Below are 25,463 nucleotides of genomic sequence, written 5' to 3' on the forward strand. Positions count from 1 at the left end.
TTGTTGATATGCAAAAAAGGCAAAATAATCAGGTATACAACTTTACTATTTTAGGCTATGTTCACATGACAATGCCTTTTCTTTTTTTTAGACATAGTCTAAAAGTGGTATCTTTGCAATAGCTGACCCTACTTTTCTGGGTTAGATAAGTCACTGCCAGAAATTTCTGGCTGCATAGAGATCACATAAAGGTTTAGCAATGCTAAACAGCCCATGAAACATCATTTTAAGTCTATTGAGTATACCTTAAAGAGGATGTACCACCCGGTACATCCTCTTTAACCTGAACCGACGGTGGGAGGGAATTCCCTACCCTGTAAGACGCGGCTCCATTCATTCAAAGTGAGCTGCGTCATACAGGGGAGGGAATTCCCTCCCACTGGGGGGGATCGAACAGCGCCGATCGAATGGCGGCGTACACGGGAACCGGGTGGCGGTCCGAAAAACGGACCGCGGCACCGGCTTCCCCGTGCCGGCGCCAATCGATCCGTCAGTTCATGTTAAAGAGGATGTACCGGGTGGTACATCCTCTTTAACTACTTTTCCCATCAAATTTTACATAATCTGCAATGAAGGCTCCAAACTAAACTTTGGAAACAGATAAGAGCAAACCCCCCCCCCCCCCTAAAAAAAAAAGTTATTGAGCTTATGAGGTATATGGCACGTATAAAAAGAAGATACAGTAATATTAATATCACTAGTGTTGTAAATTTTATCACACACTGATGCAAAAAAATGCACTATATGAGATTTTTTATTAGAAAACAGATCACTCTTTGAAGAATTTTGCACATTTGTTTAGCATATTTTTTTGTTTCCCCACAAACTGTAATCGTCTGCGACTTAGAACCATCAAGTGAAAGCTATTTTATTCCACACAAAGTCATGATGTTTTGAACAAGCAGCCTTCCATTGCCCAGCAGCTTTTTTATTGCCAATTATCATGGATATTGATAAATGGCATTGCTGTGTGGACAGCCAGACATGTGCTAAATGTGTTAATAAACATGAGGCTGTAAAGAAAATTTAGCACTTTTTTTTATATTGCTGTACTTATTTAAAAAAAAAAAAACATGTTATTTTTACATCACCGCGCTCCCATGTGTGCTTCTGCAGTGTCTTCAGGTCCCCCATGACTGCTTCTGCCACCACTTCTGAGCCCAATTCCTCTCCGCAGTGACAGCTCATTCAGCCAATCACTGGCCGCAGAGCTGCTTCGTCTGAATCGGTTATTGGCTGAGCTTGGAAGTGGCAGAGGTCGGCAGGGGACCCAGAAAAACATCAGGAGGACACCAGGGGAGCATGGTGAGGTAAGAATAAGATGTTTGTTATGTTTTAAATAAACAGAAGCCAGCAGAAGGGTTAATTTCAGCTCATGGTACTGCCCAGTAAAATGTTAAATAAGAGCAGCATATTTCTATTATAACAGTGGTTTTATTTAAAAAAAATTAAATTTACAAATACTTAACAGAGGAATAACCCATTTTTGGAATCCCCCTTGGATCCGATGAAAACAGCAGCACTCAGTCACAAAGAGTCACTGCTGATCTCCACTTTTTTGTACTGCGTTGACACGAAAAATTCCTGTTCAGTCCCTGGCTGCAGTTGGAAGCTGCCACAATCAGTGATGCAAAAGAGGAGCCCGTGGAGCCTCATTGAAGAGTCTCAAAACACAGGACTAGCCGGATATCCCTCCGGGAAGGACCCACCCAAGGGGCAGCTCCTGTTAGGAAACCACCATATTAAGTGACCCTATAAGTCAATGTAATGACAAGGGATAAACCAAGGCTAGGTAACCATCCATATACAGCTGTTTCGGGGTGTTGCCCCTCATCAGTGTGGAGTAGGATTCTGGCTAGGCGGGAGCAATGCCTAGTAGAGCCGTAAGAGAAACAGATTGCTGAATCAGTGATGGGCCGTGTTCCCACTGCGGGAACGGCCTGTCATTTCAAGGCAGCCATCTATAGATAATGATGGCTGCAAATAATGATCATGAATATTATTTGCAGCCATCATTTAGAGCTAATATCCTGTAGTGGGAACTTAGTCTAAGGTTGAGCTTGCATTTCTTTGTGTCAAGATGAGACCAGGAAGTAGAAATCAGTAGGGACCCTATGTGAGTTTCAAAATGGCAGTAGCTGGAAATTAGTTAAGTTCCAATTTTTTTTTTGTATTGTAAGCCAGTCCATTTTTTCCAACTGGAAACCCCTTTATTACCATCAGATAATTTAAAGGGAAACGAATCTAACCTGCTGATAGCTCCCTATTGTGCAAAAGACACCAAAGATGAAGGTATGCCTCTTACCTTCATCCCCGGCACCATTCCGCTGCAGTTATTTGTTTGCTGCACAGTCTGGTAAGACCGATAGGAGCACTGGGGCATCGGTAGGAGCACTGCCCCACCCCTATAGCACTTAATGGCCCCTGGCTGGTCCACCCCTCTCTATTGGTAATCAATGGAGCAGGCCAGCCGGATCATCGATATGGAGGCAGGGCAGTGATCCTAACAATCCTACTGGACCATTGAGCAAACAACTAACTGCACTGAAATGGCATCTTCATCCTCAGCATCTCCTGCACAATAGGGGGCTATCAGTAAGTTAGATTAATCTAATCAGTAGGTTGGATTAATCTAACCTGCTGATAGTTTCCCTTTAAGAGGTCCTTATATTTATGGTCACCTTTTTACTGTTTCTCCTGCAGCAACTAATGGGACTACTCAGGGACCAATAAGATCAAGACCCACTGGGGAGTTCAACTGGCAGCCTGGCACAATACCAGGTAATATACGGGAACTTTCTGCAATTGGAATAAATATCTGCGATAGTCCCTGTGATTCCTGGAAAACAAATCTAGTTACAGGTTACAGTCATAATGTAAAATACATGTTTTTCCATATAAAATGCATTTTAGTTAAATTCTCATGCCTTTAAAAAAAAAACATTTTCCTGACTCAAGTTCCCTAAAGTATTCCTATGCCAGTGTAAGATTAGCAGCAACCACTGGAAAAAGCAGCTGCTGGAAAAAAAAGACTGTGGTCAGATAGTAAGGGAACAGAGGTACCAAAGGGTCCCATTACTGCCGGCTATGGTCGGAAATGGGGTTAGTTTTCATCATCTGTACCTCGCATCACATAATAGGTGAAATAGTTAAGCTGAGAAAGTATAAAGCAACTGTGTATTTAGAATTTAATGAACAAAGTACCATGTTAAAGGGATTATCCAAACTAGAAAAAACAGCCATTTTGTTGAACAAACAGCACCACCCCTTTCTTCAGGTTGTGTGCGGTATTACAATTTAGCTCCACTCACTTCAATGAAACCAAGCTGCAAAGCCTACACCCAAACTGAAGACAGGAGAGGTGCCTGTAACACTCTGTATTTGTACTGCTTGCTTGTGTGTGCAGTACACCAGATATTATATTACAAAGGGAAATATAGTTGTATTTAACCAAGTACATTTGCTTTGATGAGAAATAGAACTTTGTCATGTCAGCACATTTCCATTTACATTACTGAGCCTAAATTATCAGAATCCATTCTGTATGTTACATAAAAATGAGATGTGTTGTTTGATAGTCTATGTAAATCATGGGCAATGTATATCTCCTACTTCCTGCCAACTTTCGGAACTATCATAATTGCTTTTTAATGTGGCTGTATAACTTAAATTTTTGTTGACATAAAGATATTATATTATAAATATTATATCACTTAAAGCCTGCTCACTGCATGCGCTGTGCACCACAGATCACAGCTGCTTCATGTCATTGCTGCAGTATTTATACTCACACTACACTGTGATGATAGGATCACATGAAAATCCCAATCTAGAAAGATTAGTTCAAATGCTATAGTTGAAGTAGATATAAACTATATGTGTGACTAATGGGCCTTAGGATAGGCCGCCACAGCCTGGCGTGGGTCTCCTGTGCTGGGACAGTATGGCAGCTGGACTCCCGCGGTAACTGCCAGGACCAGAGCCTTAGATCCTGCTGCAGTCATATCATGATCATGACATGTAAAAAAAATCTGGACATGTCACTCTATTGGCAGTCCAGCAATGCAATCACCAACAGTGCAGTATACTATCGATAAAAGTTTTTTATTTATAAAACATACACTAATTTAGAAAAAAAAAAAACAGTAACAACAACAGATGAGTGCAACTTTTCCAAACTCCCTAGGGCTACATCCAACTAGGTCTGTCACCAATGTTCAAATGCAGAACTACTCTAGTAATGACCCAAACTATAAAATAACACTGTTAAAAAAATTGCTGTGTTATTTTGTTAGTCTTCCTCCCAAAAAAACTGAAAAAAGCACAGTCAACAAGTTTTATATACCCAGGAACATAATAAAGAAAATATACTTACTAGAGATGAGTGAACCTCGAGCATGCTCGAGTCTATCCAAACCCAATCGTTCGGCATTAGAGATGAGTGAACATCAGCATGCTCCGAACCCGATCGTTCGGCATTTGATTAGCGGGGGCTGCTGAACTTGGATAAAGCTCCAAGGTTGTCTGGAAAACATGGGTACAGCCAATGACTATATCCATGTTTTCCACATAGCCTTAGGGCTTTATCCAAGTTCAGCAGCCACAGCTTATCAAATGCCGAACGATCGGGTTCAGAGCATGCTGATGTTCACTCATCTCTAATGCCGAATGATCGGGTTTGGATGGACTCGAGCATGCTCCAGGTTCGCTCATCTCTATTCGGCATTTGATTAGCGGTGGCTGCTGAAGTTGGATAAAGCCCTAAGGCTATGTGGAAAACATGGATACAACCAATGACTATATCCATGTTTTCCAGACAACCTTAGAGCTTTATCCAACTTCAACAGCCACCGCTAATCAAATGCCGAACGTTCGGGTTCGGATGGACTCGAGCATGCTCGAGGTTCGCTAATCTCTAATACTTACCTGTTCCAATGCCTCCGTAGCTCCACTCTCCGTTCTCTCCAGCAGCCACCCAATGCCATTTTTGGTTGATGGTTGGTGATTGGTTGCTGTGGACAGTTTACACCAGTCTATATTTTCCACCCTTTGATGAAGCTGGGATATTGTCTTGTTCAGCTACAATATTCCCTATACATAACTTCAGCAAAGCATTGAGATTAGGGATCTTATCGGAGAGATAAACTTCCATAATTGATTGTCAGAAATAATTACCATGTGCTTGTAGTTTCCTCCAAGAAATCATCTACAGTATATATTATTATATCATTTGTAGTTTCCATTGCAATATTGCATGACTGGATAAGTCCAAGATAAAAGAATAGTATATACTATAATGGATGGGATCAAGCAAATTAGAGGAACATTTACGTGAAAATATTCCAGCTTTCACAAGACATGAAAATATGCAGAGAAGCAGAAACTATGTGCTCTGTACACAACACCCAACAAGAACTGTTAAGTCTTTTCATATGGTAAACCACTTTGCTTTCAGTCACAGCATCCTCTGTAGAAAATCAGCTCTCAGTATAATTGGAGCTGAAATGTCTGAGGCCCAGGGGCTCTTCACAAATTCCACCAAAAGAGCTTTTTAGCATCAACTTATAAAATGCAGTCTTGTTGGAACAATAAATCTCCAGCTTCACTATTGCATGAGATTCCTCAATACACAATGGTTTTCTTTAGCTTTAGACCACAGGGCCTGGTATTCTTTCCAAGCAAACCAAAACATGTAACTGTGGTATTATAGAAATATTGCCTCCATAGGAAATGTCAGGCTTTGTTTGGATTGGGTGGTTACATAACAATGGTGATGTAACACACATCCTTACTTAGAATAATTCCTGAAGTCAGTACTGAAAAAAGATGGCAGATACAACCCAGCATTTTGTATCTAAAAAGGTAGTTGGTAAATATTGCACCAATATAGTCAAATGTGATGTCCACACTTTCATAGTCTTTATTATTTTCTATATACTTGCAATGATTTGTAAAAAGTTTTCACTAAATGGATAACTCCTTTAAAATCATGTCATTATTGAAATACCTAGCAAGGCATCTTTTACAGTGGTACCTCGGTTCTCGAACTTAATTGGTTCCGGAAGGCAGTTTGAGAACTGAGCAGTCTGAGATCCGAGCAGTGTCTTCCCATAGGAAATAATGTAAATGTGTTTAATTGGTTCCAGCACCCAATATTTACCTCATTTATTACAGTGAAAAGTGCCCAGTATAATCCCTACAGTATGGTACAGAATAGCACTATATTGTACAGTTCATTTTAAACAAGAAACATTCAAAACCAACAATTATAGTATAGTAGTCACCAGCCCCTCACTCATCCTTTACTGTATAGAGCCCCCCCCCCCCCCCATCCCGGCACTGTAACAGATGGGAGATGGTGGTGCACTGACTGTACTACGACTGTACTGTGTATGCACTCCAGCAGTCTTATACAGCACAGGATGGGAGATGGCAGTGAACTGACTGTACTACTACTGTGCTGTATATGCACTCCAGCAGTCTTATACAGTACAGGATGGGAGATGGCAGTGAACTGACTGTACTACTACTGTGCTGTATATGCACTCCAGCAGTCTTATACAGTACAGGATGGGAGATGGCAGTGAACTGACTGTACTACTACTGTGCTGTATATGCACTCCAGCAGTCTTATACAGTACAGGATGGGAGATGGCAGTGATCTGACTGTACTACTACTGTACTGTGTATGCACTCCAGCAGTCTTATACAGTACAGGATGGGAGATGGTGGTGCACTGACTGTACTACTACTGTACTGTGTATGCACTCCAGCAGTCTTATACAGTACAGGATGGGAGATGGTGGTGCACTGACTGTACTACTACTGTACTGTGTATGCACTCCAGCAGTCTTATACAGCACAGGATGGGAGATGGCAGTGATCTGACTGTACTACTACTGTGCTGTATATGCACTCCAGCAGTCTTATACAGTACAGGATGGGAGATGGTGGTGCTCCGACTGTACTACTACTGTGCTGTATATGCACTCCAGCAGTCTTATACAGCACAGGATGGGAGATGGCAGTGATCTGACTGTACTACTACTGTGCTGTATATGCACTCCAGCAGTCTTATACAGTACAGGATGGGAGATGGCAGTGAACTGACTGTACTACTACTGTGCTGTATATGCACTCCAGCAGTCTTATACAGTACAGGATGGGAGATGGCAGTGATCTGACTGTACTACTACTGTGCTGTATATGCACTCCAGCAGTCTTATACAGTACAGGATGGGAGATGGCAGTGAACTGACTGTACTACTACTGTGCTGTATATGCACTCCAGCAGTCTTATACAGTACAGGATGGGAGATGGCAGTGATCTGACTGTACTACTACTGTGCTGTATATGCACTCCAGCAGTCTTATACAGTACTGGTGCTAAACTCACCAGGTACAACCTACCATCCACTCTCGCAAAAACATTTAGATAACGAGCAAAGTTTGAATTCTAAATGTTACTTCCAGGTAAATTTTTGTTCAAATACCGCGGTATTACTGTACTTCAAGACTGGGTGCCCAGTTTGCTTTGGTTTGAGAACCAAAGCAAACTTTCCTTGAAAATACTGTTTGAGTTCCAAGCAGTTTGAGAACCAAGGTAACACTGTATATAGAAAAAGAAGGCCATATCAAAAATTTTCATGAGTTGTGGTCTCACTGCTGAGTGGATAGCCCCAAAAACGTATAAAAGGTCAGTCGAGAGAAACATTATGGAGATAGCTTGGAGCTGAAGAGTTAGGCAACATACCACCTGCTTCTTAAGCTTGTCTTAATGATTGTTGGGGGTCTCAGCTGTTTTTTTTTATAAATTACAGGTATGCTTTAAACTTGTTTTAAATGATATTCTAAAGATCTCATACTTCTGCTAAGGTTACATTTCCCAGCACTCGGTTTGACCATCAAAGAAAACATTGAAAAGTCTGGTATATTATTTAGCCCACAGTATGCTTAATTCTCACATTTCTCACATTTATGTTTTCAATATTATGTTTAATGACAGACAATTTTAGAATTCCTTTGCAGAATAGATTACCATACGGCTACAGTCACTCATCCTGTGTCCTGATGGAGAAGAACTAAATAAAAACCAATAACAGAGAAAGAAACTACTGTCTAGTGACCCCACTCTGTTCTTTAACAGGATGCACATATCGTAACAAGCATGTCTATGTTCTGACAGGTGTCCAAAATTATGCAAAAAAAATACTAAATATGTAGTGTTAGTTTTTTTTGTTTGTTTATTGTTTTATTTTTCTTTTACAAGAATCCCGCAGCCCAAATACAATACTTGTCACCATAGTGTTGTATATGGCTCTTATTGAGTTACAATTGTTCACAGACCCTAGAAGGGATGACAAGTGGCTGAGATGTTTATAAATACTGTATATATGAGATCTAAACATAAGAATGGTATGCTGCATTACACTATGGCTGCGCAATTACTCTCGGTTTCATGTTGTTTTTTTTTATGTTTTCCCGTGTCATGCAACAGTTGTAAGAATCCCAAATTCTTGGAATCATTACTTGTTGCTTGCAAGTCATGTTATTGTTACAGGTTAATTGTGACTAGTGGGTGGCTAAATGTCACCCTGTATAGCCCTGCATACTTGTGCTTGTCATTTATTGTTATATATTGTGCTTACTGTGTACATTAAGGGCAAATGTATGAATCCCTTTTAGGTGATAATACAAGAATTCTTGGTGCTAGCAGAAATACTGCAACAGAAACAAACAACACTGGAAAAAGAACATTTTCGGGTGAGTATGGCTGTTACAATTACAGCTTTGAACTGTGCAGGCAGGAAACAGGAGACTAAACTATCAGTGTTTAGAGTCTTGTTCTGGTCAGGACAGTGCTAGAGTATGCCCTTTACTACCGTGGTATACTGACATTAACTTGTTTACTACCCAGGACTGTATGTTAAATATTTATGTGAAGTAGTTCCGTATTGTCTGGCTTAAGGCCATATTACATGGTCCGATCCACCCTACTAGATCAGCGCTCATCTACACAGCCTATTAGACGGATCGACAATTGCGTAGACAGGGCTTTACGAACACTGCTAGCTATCGGCAATATTACATGGAGAGATGTGTGGCCGACAGCGTAGTATTTTTGACATGTTTAAAGTCACTGATCAGCCAACAAGTGTCTGCTCACTAATTTGCTGATTGCTGACCCAATTACATAGGGAGATATCTGACTGATGTGACAGATAATCTCTTTAATGGGGCCTTTAGAGGCAGAGCTCAAATCCTAAACATACTACCTGCAAAGGCGTAAAGGCCCCATGAAAACCCTTAAAAAACTCAAAATAATGACAAATCTTGGGGGTAAACATTCATATAAATGCTGGAGGTGGGGGCAGAAGCCAGATGACAAGGGGTCGAAGCGCTAGTTGGATGAAAAATGGGGGTATAGTTCAAGGTAGGCTTGTTGTTTAAGGCGCTTTGAGGCAAAAAGGAGAAGGGAGAAGAGAGGGTAGCTATAATGTTTTCATGATACACCTAGGATAGGTTCAAGGAAAAATACTGTAACTTATAGGACTAATACTAGAATATACTTTGTATATTTTTGTTTTCTTTTTAAGTATCGTCACCACCTTTTCCTCCTGTAAGACCAACCTACATACGTAGAAGAATTCACCCTAGCAATGTCACAGGAAGACCAGGCGTTTCAGGTATGGTCTATAGACTAATGCTACTGCTTTTTACAGTACAGTATAGTGTGGTCTAAAATAATACCCAAGATCTTAAAATGCAATGCAAAATGTAATATATTTAGGTGGGTATTCATTGCTCAACCTAAGCACTTCAACCAATATAATAAAATTTTATCCAAATAAAACTGTCATCCCAAGATATATTGTGTCTCTGAGCTCTAGCCTTCAGTGATGTCACTACCTCTGACCCCTCCAACCTACATCACCTTCTTCCAGTGATATACACATACATTAAGCATAAGGCCATGTTCACACTTAGTAAGACACCGGCCGTTCTGTGACCTAGCCGTGTCACAGAATGGCCATTGTCAGTGAAGTTCATTCTACCGGCCAGATGAACTTAATTTCTGTTGAATTGGGATGCGGGCTCATTTGGGTGTGCCCACATCCGAATTCACCATAGCACACAATGTAAAGTGCGGCTGGAGCTGTCAGTGTTGTGCGACCGCTATTCAACGAATAGCAACTGCACAAAAACTGACATGTCATTTTTTCCTGCAGCAGCTTGGAATCCCAGCTGGAGTATATACTATGTGTATACACTCTGTACGGGATTCCATTGACTTCATTGCAACATACAGTACGTTTTCTATTAATCACGGCGAGTGTTGCAATTTACAACAGCCATGATTAATTGAAAATATACGATGTGTGAACATAGCCTTAAGCTTTACTAGGACATTTAAGGAGGTTAAAGCGACTCTGTACCCACAATCTCCCCCCCCCCAAACCACTTGTACCTTCAGATAGCTGCTTTTAATCCAAGATCTGTCCTGGGGTCCGTTCGGCAGGGGATGCAGTTATTGTCATAAAAACAACTTTTAATCCAGCAGTGCTGTGTCTAACGGCCGGGGCTTACATTAGAATATGCATTAGGCTGGCACACCCTCTCTGTCCTTCCTCCCCACCCTCCTCATCATTAGGAATGCTCCAGGCAGATTGCTTCCTATTCCCCACCTGTGTGTATAATGAACATGGACTGGATCGTTAATACACCTGTGCAAAGCTCAAACAGCAGTAAATGTTCCTGGATCATTCCTAATGATGAGGAGGGTGGGGAGGAAGGACGGAGAGGTGGTGCCAGCCTAATGCATATACAAATGTAATCCCCGGCCATTAGACACAGCGCTGCAGGATTTAAAGTTGTTTTTAGGAGAATAACTGCATCACCTGCCGAACGGACCCCAGGACAGATCTTGGATTAAAAGCAGCTATCCGAAGGTACAAGTGGTTGGGGGGGGACAGATTGTGGGTACAGAGTCGCTTTAAGGTGTGTTTACAGCTTGCTGCCTTGTGCTGAACAATGCCACAGAAAAAAGAGCACACAGGCAATGGGCACATGTTCTGGGCGGGGGAACTGGCAAAGGTGCTCTGAGAGTGGAAGTAGGCAGGACAGGAGGGCTGTAATGAACAGCTGAGGGAAAGCAATGCATTCTGGGGATGGTAGTACTAAGCAACTACTCAACCAGGAAGAACAGAACTTAGCGCCCCCCCCCCCCCCCACACACACACACACACACACACACACAAACGGGGAAAAATAGCTCTGGCTCATTACAGCATGGAGTCCACAAAACCTCTGAAGATTTCCTGTGGTATCTGTTTCAAAGAGGTTAGCAGCAGACCCTTACACTTGGTCATTTTTCCTGCTTCCAACAAAGATGTCAGTGGTGTGGCTGCTCAGCGTAAGCAAGTAGCGTTTTCTATAACAAATGTAAAGTAATATCATAATGTAATATATGAGAATATTGTTAATGTCTTTGATACTAGTTATTTTACTTTATTTATCTTTAGTATCTTCACCACCACATCTTCCTGTTAGACCAACCACTATGCGGAGGAAGCTTCCAAGTACCAATGGCACAGGCAGACCAGGAAACCAAGGTACAGTAATAATGTTCTCAAGAAGTGACATTTATGACACTTACAGAATCTACTCAATATTTCTTAGAATATTATTTGCATGCTAATATATATTCCCAAATTCTTTACATTTTATCAAGGGTTATGAAGACATTCTCAGTAGTCCATTTTATGATTATTTTCATAAAATTGGGGTTGGTGTTTGTGTAAATAATCTATCATGCATAATGGATGGGCATGGGCAAGTGTGAACATGAGGGTCCATCATCAACCTTTTCACATTCACAGAGAACTCTTCTGTTAAACTAAGGGTCCTTTTACACACACAGATATCTGTCAGATTATCTGACAGATTTTTAAAGCCAAAGCCATGAATGGATTAGAAAAGAGGAGAAATCTCATTCTTCCCTTTTTGAACTGTTCTCTTAAAGTCTGTTCCTGGCTTTGGCTTCAAAAATCTTTTAGATATCTATGTGTGTAAAAGGACCCTTAAAAGGTTTATCAATTCAAACCTGCTACATTGGTTAGCACATGGAAAAGCTCACAGGATCAGCTGAAAGCAATTGATACCACAGATTTGTGTAAGAAACCACTGGGATCCTCGGGTTATGGCGCTTATCTGTTTTGTACCAAGGACTGGGGCAACAAACCTTCAAAAGAAGTACCTAGGGTGCTAAGATATGTGACTAATGTTAGGGAAATTAGAACAGCATTATAAGCTCTACTTGGGCCAGGAATGGTCTCACTTACTTTTCTTCATTAGGGATCCACTGATGTATGTATCCAACCCAAAGTGTATACAAATCACCACACCTTCCCCATTTGAGCAGTATGTAAGAATTGTATTCTAACCAGAAGACTAACTAAAGTAATTCTGGAGCTACTGTATTAAAGGGGTTAGCCAGCGAAAATCTTTTTCTTTCAAATCAACTGGTGTCAAACAGTTATGTAGATTTGTAATTTACTTCTCTTAAAAAAATCTCAAGTCTTGCCATACTTATTAGCTGCTGTATGTAATGCAGGAAATTTTGTTTTATTTTCAGTCTGAGACTCTGTGCTCTCTGCTGACATCTTTGGCCGAGATAGGAACTGTCCAGAGCAGGAGAGGTTTTCTATGGGGATTCCCCATAAAACAACATTTCCTGCATTACATACAGCAGCTAATAAGTATGGGTAGACTTGAGATTTTTTTAAGAGAAGTAAATTACAAATCTATATAACTTTCTGACACCAGTTGATTTGAAAGAAAAAGAATTTCGCTGGACAAACCCTTTAATATGGAGAAAGACAAATGAAGATTTCAGCTAAGCCATCTGCTATTTCAGGAAAATCCTTTCTAACCCCCTAAAAACAATAACTTAATTCCCTGGATTTCACTCCATTTAATTTGTTGGTCACAAATAATAAATACAACACCCTGTAAGAAACAAAGCGGAATAAAGCAGAATCCAGAGGCTCAGCTATTGCTACATTCACCACAGTAAATGATGGGCTCCAGCTTCCCACAGAGTAATTAAAGGGGTATTCCCCCCAAAATTATTTTTGCATTAATATGTTGCCCACCCGTAGCTTTCCATCTTTCCAATATAAAGTTATAACGGATTCTGCACAGTTTTGCTGTTATCTAGGTGCCCCCAGCCCCACGGATTGCATAGAATCATCAGCTCTCAGTTCACTCCGACACGCTCCCTGCTCCTGGCCCAGACCCTCCGAGACGGCATCACGTGTCCTGCATCTCTTCAATGGGCCGGGTTAGCGCTTCTAACCCAGCCAATCTGAAGTGATGGAGGACACTGACAGGGGATGGCTTCTGTAAGAGAGGGAGACAGTGATCAGTGCAGCTGTCACTGTCTCCCTTTCTAACAGCAGCCACCCCAGTCACCCACACCGTGTGGCCCCAGCCCCAGAGCTCACCCCCTGACTGTGCCCCCTCACTCGTGTCGTCGCTTACTGGCGGCAACCATACTTAAGCATGTCAGTATTAGATCATTTACTTAACCTTTCACCATTTTGATGCTAAGCCCCTGACTTATATCTAACTTCTGACTCTTAAGACCCCTTTACAAGTGCCAGCGATCAGGCGATGAGCAAGAATGGGAAGGCTGATTGGATCTTTTCACCGCCGATAAAATGAATTATCAGCTGCACATCTCTCTGTGTAAACAGGAGATGTGTGGCCAATACCAATGAACGTCAATGGCGGCATGATTCATTGTGCTTTGTAAAAGCACTGCAAACATGCGCCAATCTCACTGATCGACCCTTGTTTGCGGCTGTGAACGTCAGGAGATCGCTGCATGTAAAAGAACCCTTACACTTCACCTCTGACACGAATACTTATCATTTATTCATGTACACCTGTACCTATTCTGGGCTAACTAGTCAAGTAGGTGGTCCTACTCAATTACTGACAGCTTTCTCTTTATATTATTTTTATTTATTTATTTATTTATTTATAAAGCGCCCTTGATTCCAGAGCACTAAACAATTGATAGGGGTAACAAACAGGAACATTACAAGATCAAAAACACATTACATATAGGTAAATAGCAGACTGGTACATGGGGGAAGAGGACCCTGCCCTTACAATCTTTAAGTTTATAAGTGTGCATATAGAAAGAGCTGTTAATCATTGAACGAGATCACCCACTTGAACCCTTAGCCCAAAATGGTCACAGGGTTTTTTTTTTTGCTTTCTTTGTTTTTCTTTGTTTAAATTCTTTATTTCTTTCTGACGTTCCATCAATAAAAAAAAACATATACATAAACACAGTATCCTCGTAATGTACAAGTAAAATTGCATTAATAAAAACACATCAGTAGTCACATAAAAAGTTCAGAATATAAAAATACAAATCCCATACCTTACTTTACAATAACATATTATAAAGAAAGAAAACAACATTTAACATACTCAGTGACAGTACTGAACAAAGTTTACAAAATAAGACCCCTAACCCCCCCATCCATCACAGGATTACATTAATAAATAAATAAAGTTGTCCTAAAAAAAAATTAGGAACGTTTAAAACTAAAATCAGGTGAAAACCCAGAAAACTAGTTCCATTTTCAGCATAACCAAACAGTATACTATTTTTTTGGTGCAAATTTTGCCACACGTTGCACCTAAAATGGAAGGGTGAAAGTATGAGGTATTTTAGGTGCTTCTACAATATGCACAGAGAATATTTTGGTGCATCTCACTTTTTATATGTCCCCTCTATACATCAAACTGCTCAGCTTTCTCTGCTTTCTAATATGCTGTCTGCAGCCTGGACTGCATTTTCATAGGGACAGGTTCCCATAAAGATCATATCTGACTGTAATTGCCTTCTGCCAGTTTAGTATAAAGACTTTCCTATGTGTCACCAGCAGTGGTAGATTGTGTAGATTGTGTAACACCTAGATTTTATAATGTATGTAATTGAAAATACTAACCTTTTTCCAAAGAAGTAAATACAGTGTAGAAAGGTATTAGATTTGTGGTGATTTAGTGGAAATGCAGTGCCAACGGGGGGTTTTGTATTTTTTTATTATTTTATTGATGGAACCCAGAGGAGTAAATCTTGTGTTTCTCGTGAACTAAACTACCCTATTTAATTCTTCGCTTTTAACATTTTTGTTAATTATTATAGTCAGGCCTTCTACATGTAGTCGGGGCTGCAGCAGTTTACTGCTCACTTTACTGTCTTACAATCGTTTGGAACATAGAGTCATTTAATTACTATAGAGAAATATAATTTGATGTCTTAACAAGTGCCTGTTTCTTTAACAAGGGGGTATTCTGATACCACGTGCTCCTTCAGCTGCCAAGCCTGAGTGCACAATTGCATGCATAAAGTCACCAACGAAGCAGCCAACTATACCTGCTCAAGAGGAAGATATGGGTATGATGGAGAGCTGTGTGTCACCCTGGGCTGTTAAAGTGGACCTTTCATCTTCACATACTTTTACACTGGCATTTTGTCTCATGCGCTGTAGATATTGCAGAACACTTGTCTGACCTCTTACTAAATGATTTGGCTGATTTATTCAAACCAAAATGGTCACTTTTCATACACTTTTGATTAAAACATTTCTTTGGTGACAGGTCCACTTTAATACATGCTTCATCTACGTCTTAGCTTTAGGGTTGCCACCTTTTGGAAGGAGTATATATTGAAAAATAAGAACCAGGACAGTGTGAAACTAAAACCTTAGTATTTCTAACCTGGAACTGTACTATGCAGATTTTTATAGACCCTGAAACCCAAACAAGGGTCTGAAATCTGGATCCCAAAATATCACTGTCTGGATTGAAATTGTAAAGGTGGCAACTCGGCACTGTCCGTTTAATGTCCACGTTATAGTTTAAGGTACAGAGTGAAATAGTGGTGCACGGTGTTGGAGTTGCTAGGTTTTACATTGACGTAGAAATATGTCAGTAGAGGGATTTTGTGTTTTTTGTGTTTCAACAGGATAAAGTGATAAGGTTAGCTATACTGAATTCTTATTTAAGAGATTACAATAGTAGGTTGGACATCTCTTTTACAACATGTCAGCGAAGAAGGATGGCTGCATTCATAGTACCATATGCATGTATATGATATACTTCTATACTGATTCATTAGCTCTATTTTGCTTACCCATCATGTACCTATACCCATTATTGTGTGGGTGCATGACATGCATCAGCATGGGGGCTCATCCATGTGAATGTATAGACGCTGGATGACGAAAATATGGATAGAAATATGAATATGTAATTAATTTATCCATATTTGCGCCCATATGTATTTATGTATTATGCTTCCTAGCTATGTGTTTTGTTCCGTAGCTATGTGTTGTTATTTTTTATTTACTTATTCATTTTTTCAGATACATTTTAAGCCACATTTACTCTAATGGTAGAGGAAATGTGAATGTCAGATTGAATCAAAATAATGTAATCATTATTTTGGATAAAGATTGTACTAATAAGGGCTTTTTACTGAAAATACAGCTGTAATATATTTGACGGTTAAAATTGATGTCCAAATATGTCTAATAGAGACTGCAAATACAAATACTAACTCATTGAAAAGTCAACCTAAAATTGGGTTTGACAAAAGTGTTGGATAATTATGTAAAATGTAGAATATAGTGGAAAAGTGGAAAAAGATGAATGCCCTGAAACTAATTATATATGGTGTTTTATATACCACAAACAAGTGCTGGAGTAAGGTGCCCCAAATTTATTTTGAAAAAACTGGCGCATCTTTGACTGGCCATGTTCCACATTCTACACGGTCTATGGTGGATAAGAACTGTAACCGATTTTTTTCTATAATTTCCGCCATTGTGAATTATAGTAAATGTGTTGGGCTGCAGGAGGCTATGCTGCCCTTTGACTAAGCCCTTTCCACTTTTCAGAAAAGTGGCCACTGAAAAGTGACACATTTTGTTAAACTAAAATTTCTATACCTCAGAAAACTGACATCCAGGGCATAATAAATCAGAGTACAGTCTAAATGAACCATATTCAAGTTTAGGGAATCAATATACAGTTAGGCTATGGTCACACGTAGTATGAGACCAGCCTTTCCGTGACCCGGCCAGGTCACGGAAAGGACGGTCTCAGAAAAGATCATCCTGGCCGGTACTGCAGTGCCGACCAGATGATTTTTAGCGCCGCTGAGTTCTGATGCGGGCGCCCGCATCAGAACTCCCCACAGCACACAATGGAGCATGAGACCTGAGCTACTAGCTCCATTGTGTGAACTGACAGGGTTTTCTGCGGCCAGAGAAAACTGACATGTCAGTTTCCTACGGCGCTGCTAGGGATCCCGGCCGCAACAACGGCCGTGATTTCTGCAGGAACTTACGTAGTAAGAACATAGCCTTAACCAGCAAGTTCTGCACTTGTGCCACAGAATGAAAGTTTCTACAGTAAGTAAATGTTATATGTGCATTGTCTATACCACCTCTAAGAGCTGCTTGTCACAAGTATCTGTGCTTTGTACATTTGAATAGGGTAAGTATATTATGTAACTGTGCGTATACTGAACAATCAATTGTACTAAATTAACTAATATTATTTCTTTTATAGCGGCATAGAAGTGTGCATTATACCGCACATTCATAGAGTCTCCTATCTACTGTATTACTGCTCTGACATGATGCTTTACTGCACACACACACACATCCTGTTTTAGCCTAAATTTCTGGATACTGACTGTAAATGTATCTGGCAGGACATAGAATAGTAACAAGTTACAGGCCTCAAATTTAAAAAATGTTGATACTCTTAAAATTGTATACTTTACTATGCCAAAGTGGCAGTGGTAGACATGAAAATGAAAACGCAGTGAGCAAATAATAGTTCTGTGCCTAATAGCAATATCATTCATGCCTATACCAGTATCATCTTTGGCTTCTCATTCAGTAAGGTGCCTGATCTTGCTTCCTATGGCCAGTCCTAGGTAAATGTTATTTTGTTAATACCATCTGGAGGTAATGAAGTCATTTATGTACACCTTAGGCCTGGTACATCCAGTTACCCTGGAATTTTATGGAGCAGGATAGACTTGGATTTAGAATGATGTTTACTTTGTTAATTTTAGTGCAGTAAACAAATCCCCTGCATGTCCTATGACTATAATTGAGTACTACTTCCAAAACCACAGACATGACTCTGCATAGGATAAAAAAAATGAAAAATTCTGATTTTTTTTTTTTTGTTTTGGCCTAATAAGAAAGTGGCATAGGAATTTCTTTGATGCTGCCAAACAGTTTTCTGTTGAAGAAATAAAAAGATACCTTTCAAAGGCATAAATTAATCTGGAGAGGTAAACTATGTATTCTGTTCAGTTTTCCAGTTCCACATTAGCTGAGATAGTCTGAACAATTCTTAAATATTTCGATACAGGAATGAAAAACAATCATTCAAAGAAATGGCAACATTAAAAAGATGGAAAACTTCTAAGGACATTGGCCATTTAGGCATGTGTTCATCCAGCAATAATAATGATCTCAGTCAGTTGGGTGTTCCTTCAGTTTGCCATTGGCAGGCTTAGTACAGAAATGTTCTCCATTGAAGCCAGACTATATTCTGGAGGGACAAAAACGGTATAATCACGAATACATGTATGTATAAAATAGTAGAATAGCAACATATAGCAATAAATATACACACTGTGAGCCGCATGTAATGAAGGTGTAGGGGGGACTAATGTTCTGTTTCAGTTTACAATTGCCAATGTTTAGTTAGGAAACAACAAAATATATGTAAAAGTAGATGCAAATATTACCAGGCATTACCAATACTTGATACATACAATATCCAAGCTGTTCTTTAACTCAGCTCCCACCCATTCCCTACCTATTCCAGTTCCTTAGATTTTGAGAGTGGCTTCCAAATATGCAATTCACTATACAAGTTGTCCTAAATCTTATGTTTTTATTTTCAGTGCTATCCACAGTTTTCAGTCCATCTCCAAAATCAGACATTGATGCTTTGGGCAAACCTAGATACACAGGTAAGAAATCAATAAATGCTGGAAGTTATTGTAAAAGAGGCTACTATGATGCACTGCAGTAAAAGACAGATTCTTTACGAGGATTCGTTCAATTGTATAAAAGATACTAAAAGTCTGAAGCTAGAAGAGTATCCTCAGCAGAAGCTGGAAGGAGTTATAATCTAGATTCATTGTTCACTGCAAGGCTATGTTCACACAACGTACTATTTTTTAAAAGAACAGCCGTTTTTCATTAGAACAACTGTCGTTTTCTTTATACTGCAATGAAATGCATTGAAGTCAATGAAACAACGTCCTTTGTTTTCACACAATGCACTCAAACAACAGCCGTTGCTCAATAAATTGTGTGAAAAGAACAACCGTTGTTGCATTGATTTCAATGCATTTCATTGCAGTGTGAAAAGAACTGTTTTAATGGAAACCAACGACCATACTTTTTAAAAATAGTATGCTGTAAGGACATAACCAAAGAATGGGCAAACTAAAAAATGACATGAATCCAACAGTACAAAATTTTAAAAAAGAATTACCATGTTTCTACCTACAGAGCAGTGTTTTTTGCATTGTGATCTGTACTGTTTTGGTTGTTTGTATGAAGATGTGAATTTTTGATCACTTATTATAAATTTTTTTCTGATGGCACCAAAAAGGAGCAATTTTTGGGTTTATGTAGTTGACCATACAGCATCAGGCAAAGTTCCCACTGGGTAAGACACAGGCCGTTCCGTGACCCAGCCAGGTCATAGAAGGGCTGGTGTCAGAGTAGATCATCCTGCATCATCATACTGCAGTACCGGATGGATGACCTTCACTGCTGCTGAATTTGGATGCGGGCGCATCCGTGCGCGCTCGCATCAGAGTTCCCCGCTTCACACAATGCATTATGTGCATTGACAGGTATTCAGTGAATAGTGGCCGCAGAAAACTGACATGTCAGTTTCTTGCGGCGCTGCTAGGGATCCCGGCTCAACTGTATATTATGTGTATACACTCCAGCCGGGATTCCTTAGAAGGCAGCACTACGTAAGTTCCATAGTAATCACGGCCGTTGTTACAACGGCCGTGATTATTACAAAACTTAGGTAGTGTGAACATAGCCTCAAGATTATTATAACTTAATAATTCAGGAATTTCCACCTGGCAATACCAAATATGTTTCTTTATTTATTTATTTTACATTTTTTTATTTGAAAAATGGGAAAAGAGGGGTGAATTTTTAATATCGGGAGAGTTTTTTTGTATTTTTATAAACATTTATTTTAAAGGGGTATTCCACTCATGAAATAAAAAAATGAAGTGCTCCACAACTTTGCAGGCCATACTTAAGATGTTCAGACTGACAAGGGAGGTGATGTGTGGGCAGCCAGGGGAGATAATGCGTGGGCTGACAGAAGAGAAGATATGCAGGCAGCCAGGGCACAGCTCCTGACTGGCACTGGGACTACATCCAAGGATCAGGGAAAGGCACTCTTTCCTCTGTTCCCCCTCCCACCAGAGATGTGGATCAGTTGTCCTCCGTCTCTGCAGTGAACTTGGTAAACAATGGTTTATTCCATGGGGCGGGTTAGCTTACGAGCTGGCCCATAGCAGACACAGAGGAAGTAGGATCCACGTCTAGGATGGGAGGGGGACAGGGGAAGGAGTCATATTTGAAAACCTTAATAAAATTTCTTTAAAGAAAGAAAAACTAAAATCCCATATACAGGCTTCTGTCTCTTTACATATCCAAGATTATTTCTAGCCTTTTTTTTAACCATATGCATTATTGGACACAACAGACCCAATCACCATAATATGAGGATTATTTTTCATATCTTAGATCACAGATGTTTCTCAGACATCTGGATCTTGTGTATCATCATGTCTATGCAAACTAATGTTTAAACTGACAAACGCAGATTGATACATAGGCTATGTAAACTACTAAGGGGAAATAATTAGGGTAGTGAGTGCCATAGCTGTTTGTTGTTTCAATAAATAATCACTTGGTTTGCTATATCTCAGCCAGCGTGAGACTTTTACATTCCTTTGTGGTTATGATGCAATCAATGTAAACAAAACTAGCGCTCCCCTAGGGATGGGGAAAGGATTAAGAACTCATTCAACATATAAGCCGGAAAGCTCTAGGGAAATATACGCCGAGCTTAGTCATAGGTTTACATGACCCGACAGGCTGAACGAGTGTCCTTTTGGTCTCTGTTGGGGTAGGATGTACCACCTTTTCTATTGTAAAGGGAAGTGGAGCAGCACTTTATTACTCTTATAATCATATTATGCTGTGGTCCTAAAGCCAATGTCCCATCATCAGGATTTCCACTTTTTCTACTCTGGTCTACTTACGGTCTGCTAATCTTGTTTAGAGCATAGCTTAACCTTTTTCATTTCTGAGTATTCAGCTAATAGATGAATGGGAGTCTTAATATTTAATTGAAATCATAGTAAAGAAAAATGCATACATTTTACATTGTATTTTCCTATTAGTTATAATTAAACTATTAGGCCAATTTCTCCATGTTCTCTCTTCCTGCAGCACCCCATGTAGTATATATGAGCAAGAATGAGTCAGTACCATGCTCCATCACAGATACTCTCGAACACTTTTCCTCGGAAGAGGAAGGCGCCAACCAAGAAATCACCAGTGCGCCACAGAACCCCCCGACTAATCTTACAGTGGTAACTGTAGAGGGGTGTTCATCCTTTGTTGTCCTGAATTGGGAGAAGCCTGACAATGACACTGTGACTGGTAAGTAAAATGAACATTTTGATTTCAATGACTTGCAACAGAATATTAACAGCTGTCAGAATTAACAGACAATGGCTGTTTTGTTTCCTTTGTTTTTTTTTAATTCAAATGTCTAACTACAAGCACCATTAGTAGCTTTAGGTTATGTTCAGACAGTTTTAATTTTTGCAACGTCCTTTTTCCTTTTTTACTATTAAATTTAATGGACTTTTCAATTAAACACCCCAAACTAGAATAATTTACCAGCAGCTGTTATTGCACTGATGAATGGCCAATCCTCAAAATAATGGAAGTCATTTTGGACTCATTGTTTTTAAATAACGATCCATATGTCCTGGTAATATGGGTTCACTCATACCAGAATTGCAGCGGATATCATGCTGCGAGTTCACAGCATTTCCGATTCTGTCAGTTTGTATGGTTTACATACTCACAGTGTATTTTTTATTCCACTTGCTTCTGTGGCTCCCGGCTACTGGTGTGGGGTGGCTGAGTGGAGGGACAGCGCACTGATTGGCTGAGTGGGACGTCAGGGAGCCGGGAGCCACAGAAGCAAGCCCAAGCGTGAACCGGTAAAGTATTTATCGGGCTGCAGCAGGTTAAGGGGAAAGGAGTTTACACATTCACAGCAGAATGAAAAATCCGCTGCAAGTTTAACCTTTACAAACTGACAGTACCAGGAATTGCAAACTCATAACCTGAAGTCCGCTGCGTATGTTTCAGAGGTGGCGGAGGTGAAATCAGTGGCATACCTGAGAGGAGTACGGGGGCGTGGTGAGGAGGAATATGAGGATTTTATTTTGCACAGGATGTGGGAACTAGGTGACAAGGAGATCACAACATCACAACAACACAACAAAACATCCCTCATATAGGCCTGCTGGTATGATCAGCTCAGGGGCAGGTGATGGAGACACTGCTGCTGCTGTTTGTGTAGGCCCCAGAGAAAAAAGCTTGTCACCAAAGACAAGCAAAATATATATATTTGCCAGATTGCCTGATTTCATGCTTCATTTGTATTGAAGCATAAAATCAGGCAACCTGGCAAAAAAAAAAAAAAAAAAATTATACACTCACCGGCCACTTTATTAGGTACACCATGCTAGTAACGGGTTGGACCCCCTTTTGCCTTCAGAACTGCCTCAATTCTTGGTGGCATAGATACAACAAGGTGCTGGAAGCATTCCTCAGAGATTTTGGTCCATATTGACATGATGGCATCACACAGTTGCCGCAGATTTGTCGGCTGCACATCCATGATGCGAATCTCCCGTTCCACCACATCCCAAAGATGCTCTCTTGGATTGAGATCTGGTGACTGTGGAGGCCATTTGAGTACAGTGAACTCATTGTCATGTTCAAGAAACCAGTCTGAGATGATTCTAGCTTTATGACATGGCGCATTATCCTGCTGAAAGTAGCCATCAGATGTTGGGTACATTGTGGTCATAAAGGGATGGACATGGTCAGCAACAATACTCAGGTAGGCTGTGGCGTTGCAACAATGCTCAATTGGTACCAAGGGGCCTAAAGAGTGCCAAGAAAATATTCCCCACACCATGACACCACCACCACCAGCCTGAACCGTTGATACAAGGCAGGATGGATCCATGCTTTCATGTTGTTGACGCCAAATTCTGACCCTACCATCCGAATGTCGCAGCAGAAATCGAGACTCATCAGACCAGGCAACATTTTTCCAATCTTCTACTGTCTAATTTCGATGAGCTTGTGCAAATTGTAGCCTCAGTTTCCTGTTCTTAGCTGAAAGGAGTGGCACCCGGAGTGGTCTTCTGCTGCTGTAGCCCATCTGCCTCAAAGTTCGACGTACTGTGCGTTCAGAGATGCTCTTCTGCCTACTTTGGTTGTAACGGTTGGCTATTTGAGTCGCTGTTGCCTTTCTATCAGCTCGAACCAGTCTGCCCATTCTCCTCTGACCTCCTGCATCAACAAGGCTTTTCCGCCCACAGAACTGCCGCTCACTGGATGTTTTTTCTTTTTCGGACCATTCTCTGTAAACCCTAGAGATGGTTGTGCGTGAAAATCCCAGTAGATCAGCAGTTTCTGAAATACTCAGACCAGCCCTTCTGGCACCAACAACCATGACACGTTCAAAGGCACTCAAATCACCTTTTTTCCCCATACTGATGCTCGGTTTGAACTGCAGGAGATTGTCTTGACCATGTCTACATGCCTAAATGCACTGAGTTGCCGCCATGTGATTGGCTGATTAGAAATTAAGTGGTAACGTGCAGTTGGACAGGTGTACCTAATAAAGTGGCCGGTGAGTGTATATATACCAACAAAACACAACAATCACTGAACTCAGGGAGAACAGTGAAAAATTCCAATGGAGTATTCATTTAAGAGTCTCCATTGATTGTCCCATACAAAATTTGAATATGCAAAAAAGGGGTCCGTGGAGCCTCAGTTGCGAGTCTCAAAACACGGGAATTGCCAGATATCCCTCTCTCCAGAGAAGGAAGCCCATTGCCAAGGGGTGCCTCCTAGTGGGGAGAGCACCAAACCACCCTGATACGTAGTCCCTTAGGTCCTCACTCTGTTACGAGCTTTGGGACGTAAACAGGGAAACACCAGGGTGGCCCCTGCAAGTCAAAGTCAAACTTTCAAAGTGACTTTGACTTGCAGGGGCCAACCTGGTATTTCCCTGTTTAGGTCCCAAAGCTCGTAACAGAGTGAGGACCTGAGGGACTACGTATCAGGGTGGTTTGGTGCTCTCCCCACTAGGAGGCACCCCTTGGCAATGGGCTTCCTTCTCTGGAGAGAGGGATATCTGGCTATTCCCGTGTTTTGAGACTCGTAACTGAGGCTCCACGGACCCCTTTATATATATATATATATATATATATATATATATATATATATATAAAGTCCCGCTCACCATGCGCTCTTTAGTTGTAATAGGTGGTTCCCAGTAGTCGTAGAGCAGGTAGATATATCCAGGCCTTCCCGGTAAATATAAGTGCAAAAAATGTAGAAGGTCCACAGCTTCATACAATGAAAAGGTTTGGGACCATTATTTCATATCCCTAAATTGGTCATACAAAAAAAAAAGAAACATTTAAAAACACGGGCAATCTGGCAAATACAACGTTTGCCAATTTACTTTGTTTGGTATCACTCTGTTCCTAGAGTGAGCAAAGCCACCATTGATGGAGATAAATCTAAAAGAGGTCTAGGAGTGTCACGCCTAATTTAAAGTGTCACCGTTGTTTGGGAAAACTTTTGACATGTCATACAGTCATAGACATAGAGACTGTCCCGATCGGGAGAATAAGCCAGGAAAAGACGCGCTGCTGCGCATCCTCTCCCCGCTCTGTGTGAGAAAAAAAAAGTTAGTTACTTACATTATGAGCCTGACTCTTTTTTCTTAGACAGAGCAGGGAGTAGACTGTGCTCCCTCATCCACAGCCTGCATATCCCCTCCCTTAATGTCCTCCGCAGTCGCTGAGCTGCCTTGACTCCTACCCACAGCCTGACAAATAAGGAAGGGTAGGCCTTGGTTTTTGTCTGAATTTAAACTCAAACTTGTGACCAATGTTTGTGTTTAAATTCCTTGATCTCCTACTTTTGTACTTGCAAAGTACTTATTATTATATATTATTAAATAAA

General features: G+C 40.5%; 1 protein-coding gene across 26 annotated transcripts in view; it reads left to right on the forward strand.

Moving 5' to 3' along the window:
* The window catches only part of ABI3BP (ABI family member 3 binding protein), a 234,331-nt gene that overhangs the window by 171,846 nt on the left and 37,022 nt on the right, over positions 1-25,463 (forward strand). For 24 of the 26 annotated variants that reach the window (XM_069971043.1, XM_069971047.1, XM_069971048.1 and 21 more), the window contains 7 exons: positions 2,704-2,781; positions 8,686-8,763; positions 9,597-9,686; positions 11,523-11,612; positions 15,368-15,478; positions 19,019-19,087; positions 21,618-21,830. In XM_069971043.1, coding sequence (XP_069827144.1) covers positions 2,704-2,781; positions 8,686-8,763; positions 9,597-9,686; positions 11,523-11,612; positions 15,368-15,478; positions 19,019-19,087; positions 21,618-21,830 — 729 coding nt within the window. The remainder of the gene's footprint in view (positions 1-2,703; positions 2,782-8,685; positions 8,764-9,596; positions 9,687-11,522; positions 11,613-15,367; positions 15,479-19,018; positions 19,088-21,617; positions 21,831-25,463) is intronic. The other 2 variants (XM_069971056.1, XM_069971054.1) reach the window with 2 other exon arrangements.

The sequence above is a fragment of the Dendropsophus ebraccatus genome, chromosome 5 (assembly GCF_027789765.1).
Source record: "Dendropsophus ebraccatus isolate aDenEbr1 chromosome 5, aDenEbr1.pat, whole genome shotgun sequence".
NCBI lineage: Eukaryota > Metazoa > Chordata > Amphibia > Anura > Hylidae > Dendropsophus > Dendropsophus ebraccatus.